This window comes from Myodes glareolus, chromosome 15, assembly GCF_982192425.1.
Source record: "Myodes glareolus chromosome 15, mMyoGla1.1, whole genome shotgun sequence".
NCBI lineage: Eukaryota > Metazoa > Chordata > Mammalia > Rodentia > Cricetidae > Myodes > Myodes glareolus.
Genome location: NC_142040.1, coordinates 51,837,492 through 51,851,201, shown reverse-complemented (window position 1 = coordinate 51,851,201; position 13,710 = coordinate 51,837,492). Strand labels below are relative to the sequence as shown.

Sequence of the window (13,710 nt, the reverse complement as noted above, 5' to 3'; positions counted from 1 at the left end):
AAGCATGACTCACTTAGAAAAAATAATTTTTAGTTTGTTTTATGGGAAGAGGTCATATATCCTGAATTTTTTTCCTTCTGTATAAAGATATACAAATCATTATGCTACAGTGTTACTTATTATTTAAAGCATGTTTTTTCTTAAAATAAAGTAAGTTTTTAAATTAAAAACAAAACAGACCCATAGAAATTCATTTTCCATTCCTGCATGGAGATATTTATTTACTTCTTATACTTCTTAATCACTTTCCCACCTGAATTGCAGATGTTGAACAAAACATTCAGCTTTACTTTCCGGTGTAGATATTTATTCTCATACTGTTCATATTCCATCACATTTTTTCTAAGGATCTAATTTCCATTCATCATCAATGCAAGTTTGATTTCTTCCATCTTGAAAGCTGTCACTGATTATAGTCGATCTCAGACTGTATCAATCTCCTTGAGTAGCTGTATAATACTGTCTACCTCACATTATTTAGTGAGTTTTGGGGGTGACAATATTATTCCCCTTCCAATCTGTGTAAATGGCGTGGTTACAGCTTTTATAACCGTCAATGGTAAAGCCAACTCTTCTAAACATGTTTATCTTGGCTTAAATGTTTTGCCCCAGAAAGGAACTTTCCAATGATAATACTGGAACTAGGCTGATCATGTTTCGGCTTTCTGCCTAAGAACCTAGGCAATTAAAAATGAAATAGAATATAAAACCTTCTGCCTTTTTCTTTTTTATGTGAAATCTAAACTTAAGTGTCTATGTGTCTGTGTGTGTGTGTGTGTGTGTGTGTGTGTGTGTGTGTGTTTGTCTTTTTACATGGTGTAGTTAGGAAGGAGGCTATGTGAGCACATAAAAAGAAAAGGTAGCAAAAGAGATACAGGTGTCATGGAACAGTGCTTTGGTGAAGGGGGCAAAGTAGAACAAAGGATAGTGACATTGTGTTTTCTTGAAAATTCATAGCAAAACCTATTGCTTTGTATGCTAACCTAAAATTCGAATGGGAAAAAGAAGCATGATTGGAAGCTCGCTATTAGAATTGACAACTCTTACTGACTCAAACTTTCCCTGAAGATTGTGCTAAACATTTGTCATCCTACCAATGACTCTTGCCTACGGCACTTCTCTAGGGACCGTTTCACACCAGTGCTTACTAGATAAGCATCCTGGTAAAAATGCCCAACTGCAGCCTGTCCTCCTGCATCCAAAGATCCACAAGACGAGAGACCAGGGGCACTCCATCTTTGCTCATTTTAGACCCAACTTAAAATCAAATAGCTGTGGTTTGTCTACAAGGGTTCATCTGTCAGAGAGTTGGTGTCAATGTAGCTGTAGAGAGGTTGAAGTACCTTTAAGAGAACACCTTAGTAGGAGATTATTAAAAGCCCTTATCCTATAGATCGTTAAAACAGTCCTCCTTAGAGTTTGAGTTAAACCCAGTGGGAGATGTAAACCTGTTCTTTCTCTTCTCTTGACTCATCCAGTCCCACATGCTTTAGTCATGATGATACCACCTATCATGTTTTCAGTAAAGCTGACGTGATTGCTGTTTGCACCGTGTGCGGAGAACTGCAGACCCTCATACCCTGAATTTCCAATAACCGCCTGCCTGCCAGAGTATACAACTTGTTTTCCTATGCTTGCAGCTGCTCTGAGCAAAAGACCCTCATGAGTTCCAGATGGTGGAAGAGTGGTTTCTGGTGGGCTTGCAGCTAAAAAATCCTGAGGGCTGGGGCGTGGCCATTGGTCAGGGAGAGCCCTATATAAGCTGCCCTTTAACACAATAAAATTGGCATTCTTGTTTCCAAGAGTGACCCATGTCTTTGTGTGTTTTTCAATCTCCAGCCCCTTGACCAACTCACAAACCATCTGGTAGGGCAGGTGCTACACCATGAACTTGAACTTACACAACTGAGACCTGAATAAGCCTATTTTCATTATAAAAATCACTCAAACTGAGTTATTCTGTTATAATAATCAAACGCAGGTCAATAAAAAAGCATAAAGTCTCTAAATTTATCACCGATATTCCATTTTTAAAAATATTTTGTGTAACACTTGCCAAAAAATGTGATAAATGCAGGATTGGTTTATTAACAAAAAGAATGGTAGTCCCTTTAAAGTACCTGAACTGTAAAATCCTCAAGACATTTCTTTTCTCACCATCTTGACTGTATTTTCCTTGTAGTTTTCACCACTCCTCAAGAATTCAAGCTTGGAAATGATGCAATATATATGTTTTAACTGTTCATGAAAACCAGTGCTGTTAGACTGAGGTACAATCTGACTTCTTTTTATGTGTAACGAAAGATATGTGGTCTTTAAGTGTCTGTGAATGAGAAAGCTTTCCAAAAAGAATCTTGGTGCTGTGAGCCCCACCTAGTGTGTTACGTAGTTTTTAAGGAAACAGATGAGATTGAGAACAATAGTATTAACTAAGTGACACATCTGTACTTGTCATCCATGCGGAAGACAGAGGAGGTTCTGCACATCCCAACCAAGGACTAAAAGCCTCTGGCACATCTGCATCACCTGGTCCTTGAAAATTATTAAAGTTGCCTGCTGTTATCAGCTGTTAAGTCAATTATAACCAAGCTACAATCTATTGAACCATAGAGATTAAGTATAAAGTAAGGGACTAGTGGGCACAGAAAGAACTCATTAAGAAAGGGAAATAGAATATCGAAGGATGGAATTGAAGGCCTGTGATGGGAGGATCAAGTGGGGAGGGGAGAGAGTGATGAGGGAGAAACTTCAGGGAGACAAAGGGCCATTTGAGGGGTAGTTAGTGTAGAAACCTAACACAGTAGACACTTCCTAAGACATACGCATTTATGAAGGTATTCTAAATAATTTCCCAAATGATGTGGAGACAGAGTCCCAACCGGCCATCTCGTGTCACCAAATGAGCTTCCAGTACCATAAGTGTGTCACATCTAATTGAGTTCTTGTCCAAAGGGATCCCACAAGAATCCCCCCAAACAACCCAGGCAGTTGCCAAAGCTACAGGTTGCTCTCTACAAAGCTCTATTGCTAACGATAGCACCTATACAGAAGACTGAGCATGGGGAAACTGAGCTGCTGCCTATAAAGGGCCTAGGTTCTAGTGTCATTGGCACAGAGACATACCCTGTAAACTACCAAAGGAGAATCATAAACACCAATTTAGGCACAAACCCATTGATCTACAGTGCTGTCCTGCCTGCAAGATATGCTAGAACAATGGAGGGACAAAGCTTGTGGGAGTAACCAACGGATAACTCGTTTGACTTATGGCCCACTTCAAGATGAAACCTACACCTAGCACTAATTGGGTAATTAAGAACCTGAGACTAGATACCCCAGGGGAGTAGAGTAAACCCAAATGCTATTGGTCTAAAACACAAAACAAAACATATCAATAAAATTATTTCTAAAGACATTTTGTTATACTAGCAGCTCAGTGCCTTACACATTTCTTGTATCATCAGAGAAGCTTCCTCTTACAGCAGAAGGGAATAAATATAGAGACCCACAGTCAGACATTATGCAAAGAGTGAGAGACCTTGGAACACTCAACTAAATGTTCATCAAATCTCTTGTGTTTGGGATCAGGGAACCCAGAGGAAGAGCAGACAGAAACACTAAAAGAGCCAGAAGGGATAGAATATATTAGGAAAACAAGACCCTCTAAACATGATCAGAGATCATGTGAACTCACAGCAACTGGGGCGCGCGCGCACACACACATACACACACACATGTATGCTTCTAGTTTAGTATTTTATGTGATTTCTGAGTGTGCAAAAGAGTGGGTCTCTGATTCTTGTGCCATCTCTCAGGTTCTTTTACTTTTGTTTGTTTTTCTTGTTCAACTCTGATGTGACATTTTTAGTTTTATGGTATTCTATTTTATTTTGTTGTATTTTCTTATTATATGTATGTAATATATTACTAGAAGCCTGCTTGTTTTCTAATGAGTGACAGAAAGAGAGTGGATCTGGGTGGTATGAGAGCTGGGGAGCTACTGGAAGAAATAGAGGGAAGACTCATATAATATATAATAAGGACATAGTAAATGAGAAAAAAATAATTTTCAGTAAAAGGGAGGAAAAGGAAATCTTTTAAAGTAGCTTAATAGGAAAGGACCATGACAGATGACAGATGCACATGCAATGGGGTTTCCTCCATTAGGGATTGTATGTAGGAAGGTGACAAAAAATACAGAAGAAGGTGGACCCTCTGTCCCTGAATAGAGAGGTTGCAGTAACTGTACTGGCTTCATTGAGATGAGCAGATGACAAGTAACAAGAAGAACAGAAGGTCTAAAAGGCACACTTTCCACTTTCTAGAGAATATCCCATCACTGATCTAGCTGGCAGTCATCTATCATTCACCACTAAAAAAAAAAAATCCATCCCTACATCAATTAATTCACCCAGAAATCATTTTTCTTAAACTCACTTAAAGCATCATGAGACCACCATTTCCCCATCTGAAAGACTTGATTAGCGATTCTTTGGTTCCAAAAATTAAAGCAAATTACCTCTGACGAACTAATTCTTCTGAAAGGAGATTTAGTCTATTACGGAATTCCTTTTCTTGATTTTCAGGAAGATGCCAGTTTAAAACCTGGTATGATATTTTCTCTTTTTTAAAATCTAAGAAAACACCAATTGAGTAAAATTTAAATTTAATCACAATATACCACATATTATATGGCGATAAAAATAATTAACTTAATTTCACCTCTTTGTGGAATTTTATTTTGCTCTTCAATGGTTTAGATCTATCCAGTTCTGTATTCTGGTATTTATTGAAACTTTACAATTCAATAACTTTTATGCAGTCTACAGTAAGGAAGACTTCTAACAACTGCTTTCATTTAAACACAAGGCTATTATTTTTTTACTTTACAGATGAGAAATCCCAAAGGAAAACATTCTAAAATGATTCATTAACTTTTTATCATTGTTAGTTGGGGTTAATAGTTATGTGAAAGTCAGCTTGATTGCAGAGTCCTTGCATTTCATAGAAAAATTAAAATGAAATAGACAAAGTATTGGTTTGCTTGTTTGCCTTTTTGTTTCTGTTTGTTTCAGCTTTGCAATTCATTTGTCTGCCTGCTTGCTTGTATGTTTTGTGCCAGAGTCATGCTTAGTAGTCCCAATTGGCTTTAAACTCTTTCCATTGTGCTGTATCATGTGACTCAGCCCCCTGTCTTGGAGTCTCAGACTCTGTCATGATTGTACTTTCCACCACCAACTATGGCTGCTTCTGCTCAGTGGAAGGACTCTTCCCTGTATGTGTGTAGGGTGGTGGTGAACATAGTAAGGTGTTAGGATGCTTACCCCGTACAAAATATTACCCAGGCGAATAAAGCCAACCGATGCCTGTGGCCACACAACACCAATAGCAATCACACAGGCTCTTGGAAAATGTCCTTTCAACCCCACCTTATTTCATAGCTACGGATTCAAAAGCATGATATTAAAGGTATTGCATGAAAATACACCCACAGCACCATTGCAACACAATCAAGAGTTCACTTCAAACTAGATTTTAGCCTTAGACCTCTCAAAATTGCCATTATCTTTTATAATGCTGGTTAGATTATCCTGTGTGGGAGTTATAAACATGAGAAACTTAGAAAAAAAAAATCATAACCGAGGAAAGTCAAGCAACAAAGAAAAGAAGGAATTGAATGTGCGTCAAGTGTTGTACAAGAATATATACAACGATTTTTAGAGAAAACTGCACAGTGCTTTTATTACTTTAAGTATCTCTAAATTAATATCATGGGAATTGTACCAGTAGAAACATTAATGTCATTAAGGCATATTAGAGCAAATGTTATAAGCATCACAAGATTTCACTATATTTAATCAGTACCTTCTGTGCTCTTATAAAATCACCAAATGTAAAACTAGAGAACAAATGAGTGACCCATCTTCAATGAGACTAAGCATTCCTAGTAGTAAGGACAAACTACTTCCTGCCACCTCCCATGATGGGCTGGGTTGTGAATTTAACCAATACTAAAGTCCTTAGTATTTATTCAGTTGACAAAAAGTAGCGCTATGGATCCTCTCTAACATAGGATATTTAACAGTGATACCCAAATGGAATGAAACTGAGTCTTTATTGACTAGAGTCTATTAGAAAAGACCTGTTTAAACATGAGACAGCTTGCCAACTTATCTCCATTTAAAATTCCAGTTTGTACTATGATTGAGTCTATAAAGAAAAGATGCTTGACACAATATTACTGCAATGACTGGCATCATAATAATAAGGGCATGGTATTGTCAATATTATAAGACCACATCTGTGATTTATTCTGCAGAATGAATATGTATGTACGTTTCAGAAGTTGTCAATACATACCCACTGCTGGTGTCTTTGCCACTCTATGGGCAGTGGGGCCTGGTAGAATGTAGCTGTTAAATGAGGTGAATTAGTCTCATGTAATAGCCAACTTTATTCAGAGCATCAGAAAATATATACTCTGGGAGTTAAGAAGAGTCACCTGAGGAAAGCATATATGAACAAGTTGCACATGATAAAACATGTTATTTCGGGGAGGAGGTGGAAATTTTTAATAAATAAATAAATAAAATGTTCAGATCTTTAAAAAAAACTGTTCTTTCATAAAGGCATATAAATAGATAAACATAGCCAGTCGTAATGAGCACTGTGAAGTAAATACAGGACTATATACTTATCAATATATGTTTAATTATTTATTTTAAATTATCATGAGTTTGTCAATAATAACCAAATAAAATACGCTCCAAAGTAAAAAGTGACCAAAGTGGAGGAATAGACAGATCAACTTATGTTTTAAATGATTGAAAACAAAACTAGAAACACTATCTGGGCAAAAATCTGATTCACTCCTTGTTCATTAGGAACAATGACACTTGGGACTAATTGGACTTAATTTTGAGAATTCACATCATGGAGGAAGTATTTAAATCTGACCAAGTATTCTCCCTGAGTGAGAGAACCGAATTCAGATTTTAGGAAGGACAAGAAAACTGTCTGGAATTTGCAAAACAAAACAGCAAGGACAGAGTTGATGCGGGAGGTCCTTCTGTCTATGCGTTGCTTTTATTGTTTTTATTGGTTAATGAATAAAGAAACTGCCTGAAAGGATAGGCTGAGTGCCGTCCTCAGTGTGTCCTGATCAGGATATGGTCTTCCGAGTTCCTTTTGTGCTTTCCCAGATATAATCTATAGTATATACTTAAGCTGCTGTATCATTAAAAAATTCTGGGAAAGGGATGATCTGTAGATATTTAGTATGTGCTTACTGGCATTTATTTACATGATTTTTCTGATCCTGTTTTTCTGAACTCAAAAAACCTTCCTTGGATCATTGCTTTTATTGTTACATTTTTTGTGTAAAAAAGTACACAGAAACTGCAGTAAAGTTTCTTACAACATTAGACTGTAATCTACCTCATTCTTTAAGATCTTCAAATCCCAGGTCTTGAAAAATGATCTGCATAGGTCGAAAGTGAGTTTAAGGAGCTTGTTATAAAACAGAAAAGAACTATAACCCTCCTTCCTGGCACTACCAAATCAAATACTTTCGATTTATGCAACTCTTAAAAACCATTACTTCTTCAGGTTGTCTGTCATGCAGTTTTTCAGGTTTAATAATTACAAAATGAAAGTGATCCAGACAATTAATTTATATTTAGAGTTTAAATACAGAGTTTCAGTTGAAGTTTGGTAAAAATGTTCTAGCAATCTGATTTCTATGTTCATAAATTCACTTCAATTTTACTCGGAAATAAAAAGAAAGACTAACCCATTATCACATCTGAAATGTCCAATGCTTATGGATGGAGAAAGGATCTCAGAGTTGTGACTGGTGACTCATTGTATAATCCAAGAAGCTTAGAAGCTAAGATAAGACCTTGAGTTTGAGAACAGCCATGGCTACACAAAACCTGGGCCCATCTCAGAAAAACTCAGAAAAAGAAAAATAAAGAAAAGAACACAAGACAGGGAGCAAATAGGAGGACAAGGTGGCAGTGGGGAGAAGAAAGGGAGGAAATAAAGGACAAAAGAAATCTGAAAACAGCAACACTTGAATCTACAAAGAAAAGACATTCATTCCGCTGTTAATGGGAAAAGTTTGCAGAACTTTTGTGCATGGTTTGCTAAAGGATTAGAGAGTCTGAAGCTTTGAGCAGTAGATCAAAGGTTGTAGGACTAAGAAAACAGGGTGAGCATGAATTGTAGTTAGGAAACAAGACAATTAATTATTAATTATTATTAATTATTAATTAATTATCAATTAACCAGACAATTATTAAGGACAATTAAATATATAAAAATATATCCAGAGAGTTGGAGTTTTCTGGGCTTCTGTGCCCTAGTCTATCCCCAGAGACTGCTGGTCTTCAGTTTGGTTATGATTCTCTGGATGCACTAAACTAACTGAGAACTTCTGACTCCACTATGCAGAGCTTTGGCAGAGCCACTGATTCCTCAAGAATCTGAGATCTTCTCAATCACACATCCTAAAACTTGAGCATGAATATAAAGGTCACTGGAAAATAGCTCTTCAAATTATAAGTCTCATTTAAACTTAGAAATGGATTTGAGTGGCGTTGAGTGTAGCGAACCTTAGATAATTAAAGTGCCAAAGTTCTATATGGCAGAATATGTCAGTTCAACACTACTTTTAGACACACTTGATACAAGAATTTATTCAAATAATCAACAATTATGTGTAGCATTGTCTGGGAGTGACATTCAAGTAATGGGCTATTTAATCTATTTTTGTTGCCATAATAAAATAGCTGATATTAATTAACTTATATTTTTAATATTTTACTGAGTTGACTCTGCCATTAAATGTGTGTATTGCATTTGCCAAGGGCCCATGTTCCTTTCCCAGCAACCACATCAGGCAGCTCACAACTGCCTGTTAACTCCAGGTCAAACTAAGCCGACCAAATTCTTTTGGCATCATTGGGCACCTATACTTATGTGCAGAAATATACACAATCACACACAAGTATACACAAAGAAAAATAAATCTAAGAGACTCTTTACTTCATATTTCAAAGATTGGCCATCCAAGATTATGTGGAGCTGTATGAAGAGCTTTCAATGGCTGTCTTCTCACTGCAGCTTAATACAGAAGGTGGTGTGTGTAATACATGGTGGATACAAGAGCCATGTGATGAAAGAGAAAAAGAGGCCAAAGAAGGTAGGGTTCACTCTTTAATAAACACTTGCCTCACTAAGAAATAATCCACATCTGGAAGGATAATACAATTACTTTCCAAGTCTATCCCATCAGAGACCTACTTCTTAGAGCTAAATAATGTTTGATACCGTTGGTTCTAGAACACTAAGATTTGGGGGACATACTACAATCATTGTCAACCTATACCAGGAAGTAACACACAGAAATAAGTCAAGAAATAAGTCAAGAAAACATTTTCTAACGAGATCTACAAAACCTTTACACACACACATACACACACCATGATTTATCTCTAAATAAAACCAAATACAGAACTCTTATCAAAAGTATTTATTTATTTATATCAAAAGCAATTATTTATTATTTAAACAGATTTAATGTAATAATTTATTTGAAAAGTACCTGGGATGTAAGTAATTGCATTAAGCAGCTGGGTCACATTATGGCCATTGTCTTGAAGGATTTGTGACACACGGTTCATTACTAAACGATGGCTTCCACCTGAAATAAAATATACATGTATGCATGTTACAACAATGAATGAACGAACAATGAGGCCAAGTGTTTCAAAGAGATTATGCAAATGTATTTGGGAAGATTTGGAGGGTGGAACGGTAAAGAGAAATTATCATAATTCCAATCTCAAATAATAAAAGAAGGCCAGAGTCAGTAGGCAATAGGCCCACCTGTCAGTGCACAAACTCTGCCTAAGCCACCAAGCAAGGAAGGCTTGCCCACACCCGATCTCCACAGACAATGAGCAACATCCTTCAGGAGCTGAACCATGGCACCAACTCCACCACGAGGAGCCATCATCTGAGCCTAGGATCCAGGGGTGCCTGGGGGACTGATCACCAGAGACAAAACTCAACTACACCAATCGGAAGGAAAGATGGGAAGACAACAAGGTAAGAACACGCTCAACAACACAATCAATAAATCCCTTAAAGAAACAAAAAAGTATCAATCAAAGAGATGAAAGCAATGATTCAAGACTTGAAAATTGTAATAGAGATAATAAAGGAAAAACAAACCGAGAGAATTCTGGAAATGGAAATTATGGGTAAATTATGGAAATTATGGGTAAATGATCAGGAACCACAAATGCAAGCATAAACAGTATAATGCAGTAGATAGCAGAAAGAATCTCAGGCATTGAAGATATGATAGAGGAAATCAACTCATCAGTCAAGGAAAATGTTAAATCTAACAAAAGCTTGGAAAAATATCCAGGAACTATGGGACACACATTCAGCCCTATAAAAAGTACTAGAAGGAAAACTCCAACCCAAAGAAATTAGATACACCCACAAAAACACAGACAACAGATGATCTCACAGCAGCAAACCCCAATTTTGTGGAGAATATGCTTTTGAAGTATGTTCTGATGGTTCTCTGGATTTCCTCCATTCCTGTTGTTATGTTGCCCTTTTCATTTCTGATTTTGTTAATTTAGATATTCTCTCTTTCTTTGACTTTTGGTTAGTTTAGATAAACGTTTGTCTATTTTGTTGATTTTCTCAAACAATAAGTAATCCTCTTTTATACAGGTGATAAACAGGCCAAGGAAGAAATCAGAGAAGCATCACCCTTCACAATAGCCATAAATAATATAAAATACCTTGGCATAATGCTAAACAAACAGATGATAAACCTGTGTGACAATAAATTTAAAACCTTGAAGAAAGAAATTGAAGAAGACACCAGAAAATGGAAAGATTTCCCCATGCTCTTGGGTAGATAGAATTAACATATTAAAAATGGCAATCTTACCAAAAGCAATCTACAGATTTAATGCAATGCCCATCAAAATCCCAGCAAAATTTTTCAGAGACCTCAAAAGAACAATATTTAATTTCATATGAAAAGCAAAAAAAAAAAAAGATTAGCCAAAACAACCTTGTACGACAGAAGAACTTCTGGAGGCATCACAATCCTGGACTTCAATCTCTACTAAAGAGCTACAATAATGAAACATATAATCCATTTTAGGATTAGCATAAAAACAGATAGGTGAACCAATGGAATCTTATTGAAGACCCAAATATCAATCCACATACCTATAAATACCTGATTTTTGAAAAAGAAGCTAAAAAATATACAATGGAAAAAAAGAAAGCAAATTCAAAAATGGTGCTGGCATAACTAGATATCAACATGTAGAAGAATGTAAATCAATCCATATCAATCACCATGCACAAAATGCAAGTCCAAATGGATCAAAGACCTCAACATAAAACCGACCACACTGAACCTCATAGAAGAGAAAGTGGAAAGTACATTTGAACGCATTTGCATTGGAGACCAGTTCCTAAATATAATCCCAGTAGCACAGACACTGAGTGCAACAGTTAATAAATGGGACCTCCAGAAACCAAGAAGCTTCTAAAAAGCAAAAGACATGGTCAATAAGACAAAACAGCACCTGCAGATTCACAAACCAATCAGACAGAGAACTGATCTCCAAAATTTACAAAGAACTCAAGAAATTTGGCATTAAAAGAAAACGTAATCCAATAAAAAAAAAAAAACATGGAGATACAGACCTAAACAGAGAACTATCAGCACATGAATCACACAGGGATGAAAGACACTTGAGGAAATGCCCAACATCCTTAGCCATTGGTGCTGTGGGACAATGGTCTTTTATCCTGTTACTCATACTAATTTTAATAAAATGCTGATTGGCCAGTAGCCAGGCAGGAAGTACAGGCAGGTCGACTAAGAAGGAAGTAGAGGTGGGACAATGAGAATTCTGAGAAGAAGGAAGGTGTAGTCTTCAATCATGACCCAGCCGCAGAGGAAGCAAGATAGCAAGATGTGACTGCCTTGCCAAAAAAAAGGTACTAAGCTATGTGACTAACACAGACAAGAATTATGGGCTAATACAAGTTATAAGAATTAGGTAATAAGAAGCCGGAGCTAATGGGCCAATCAGTTTATAATTAATGTAGACCTCTGTGTGTTTATTTGGGACTAAACGGCTGTGGTACCAGGTGGGACAGAAATCTCAGTCAACAAATTGGAGAAATGCACATCAAAATAGCTCTAAGATTCAATCTTACACATGTCAGAATGGCCAAGATCAAAAACACTTTTGACAGCATATGCTGGAGAGAATGTGACATAAGAGGGAACACTCCTCCATTGCTGGTGGGAATGCAAACTTGCACAGTTGCTTTAGAAATCAGTATGGCGATTTCTCGGAAAATTGGGAAGCAATCTGCCTCAAGACCCAGCAGTATGCTCTTGGGTATATACCCAAAAGGCGCTCAATCATATCACAAGGATATGTTCTCAACTATGTTCATAGCAGCATTATTTGTAGTATCCAGAACATGGAAACAACCTAAATACCCCTCAACCAAAGACTTGATAAAGAAAATGTGGTACATTTACACAGTAGAGTACTACACAGTGGTAAAAATAAAGATATCTTGAAACTTACAGGTAAATGAATGGAACTAGAAAAAAACATATGTAGTGAGACAACTCATACCCAAAAAAGACAAATATAATATTATTCATTCAAAAGTGGCTTTTAGACACACACAAAAAGAAAACAGCCTACAGGCCGGAACCCCAGAGAAACTAGACAACAAAGATGGATCTACATAGGAAGGTGAAAAAAAAAATCAGTATCTCCTGAGTAAACTGCAAGCATGGTGGTCAGAGCAGAGGTCAGAAGGGGAGAGGGGAGGAAGAGAGGATAGTGGAGGAAAATGTACAGCTCAATAAAAGCAATAAAAAAGAACATAAAAAATTAAAAAAAATATTTTTAAAGGCAGGTGGAAACTGTTCCAGTCCCTCTTGGATCCCAGGCCTTTCCTGGCTCCTTGAGGCACTATGCAGGACTGTTTACCCACCCAGTCTAAACTTCCTGTCATCTCCTCTGCTCACTCCACCGGCTAGGGGAATTAGCATAGAGAGCCTTATCCTCTATTGGCATGGTAATTCCACCTGCAAAGAAGGGTTCTTGCAATGGCGCCTGCCACGTCTGTAACTGCAGCTAGCTCGGCACCCCCCCTGTCCGGTACCTCCTGCCACTGGCACCAAGCACTCAACACCTCGATCTCACTCTCGGCTGTGAGGGGGTTCTCGTCCTTTGGCCCCTGAGTATATAAACCTGGAATTTTGCTGAATAAAGTTGACATTTACCCTTTGGGCAAATGATCCATGTCTCTGTGTGTGTGTGTGTGTGTGTGTGTGTGCGTGTGTGTGTGTGTGTGTGTGTGTGTGTGTGTATGTGTGTCTGTGTGTCTGTGTGTCTGTTTTTAACTCCTAGAACATTGTTCCAAGCTCGTAGTTCGATACGGAGGCACGCACCCGTATTGGGGAATAGGGGCTCGCAGAATTGGGTGGGACAAGTCCCCACTATAAAGATACTCATTAGGAGATATGTATGAATTATTTATGTGACACTAGAAAGGTGAGTTGTGATCCTGCACAAAGGTTCCTTGTTCCTTTGGTCCTAGTTCCTTGGTCCTAGTTTTCCTCTATAGAGA

At 37.4% G+C, this 13,710-nt stretch overlaps 2 protein-coding genes across 9 annotated transcripts in view; both read right to left on the bottom strand.

Moving 5' to 3' along the window:
- LOC125397518 (UDP-glycosyltransferase 3A2-like) overlaps positions 1-13,710 on the bottom strand; it is a 152,205-nt gene that overhangs the window by 39,394 nt on the left and 99,101 nt on the right. The gene's annotated exons all lie outside the window — the stretch shown is intronic.
- Positions 1-13,710, bottom strand: part of LOC148119697 (UDP-glycosyltransferase 3A2-like) — a 33,321-nt gene that overhangs the window by 13,596 nt on the left and 6,015 nt on the right. For 3 of the 8 annotated variants that reach the window (XM_087896930.1, XM_087896932.1, XM_087896929.1), the window contains exons 2-3: positions 9,608-9,706; positions 4,520-4,634 (exon numbers count right to left, since the gene is read on the bottom strand). The exons of 1 other annotated variant lie outside the window; for it this stretch is intronic. In XM_087896930.1, the coding sequence (XP_087753056.1) occupies positions 4,520-4,634; positions 9,608-9,686 (194 nt within the window). In that variant the 5' untranslated portion in view covers positions 9,687-9,706. Of the gene's footprint in view, positions 1-4,519; positions 4,635-6,360; positions 6,380-9,607; positions 9,717-13,710 lie in introns of those variants that run through there. 4 more of the 8 variants (XM_087896933.1, XM_087896934.1, XM_087896931.1 and 1 more) reach the window with 3 other exon arrangements.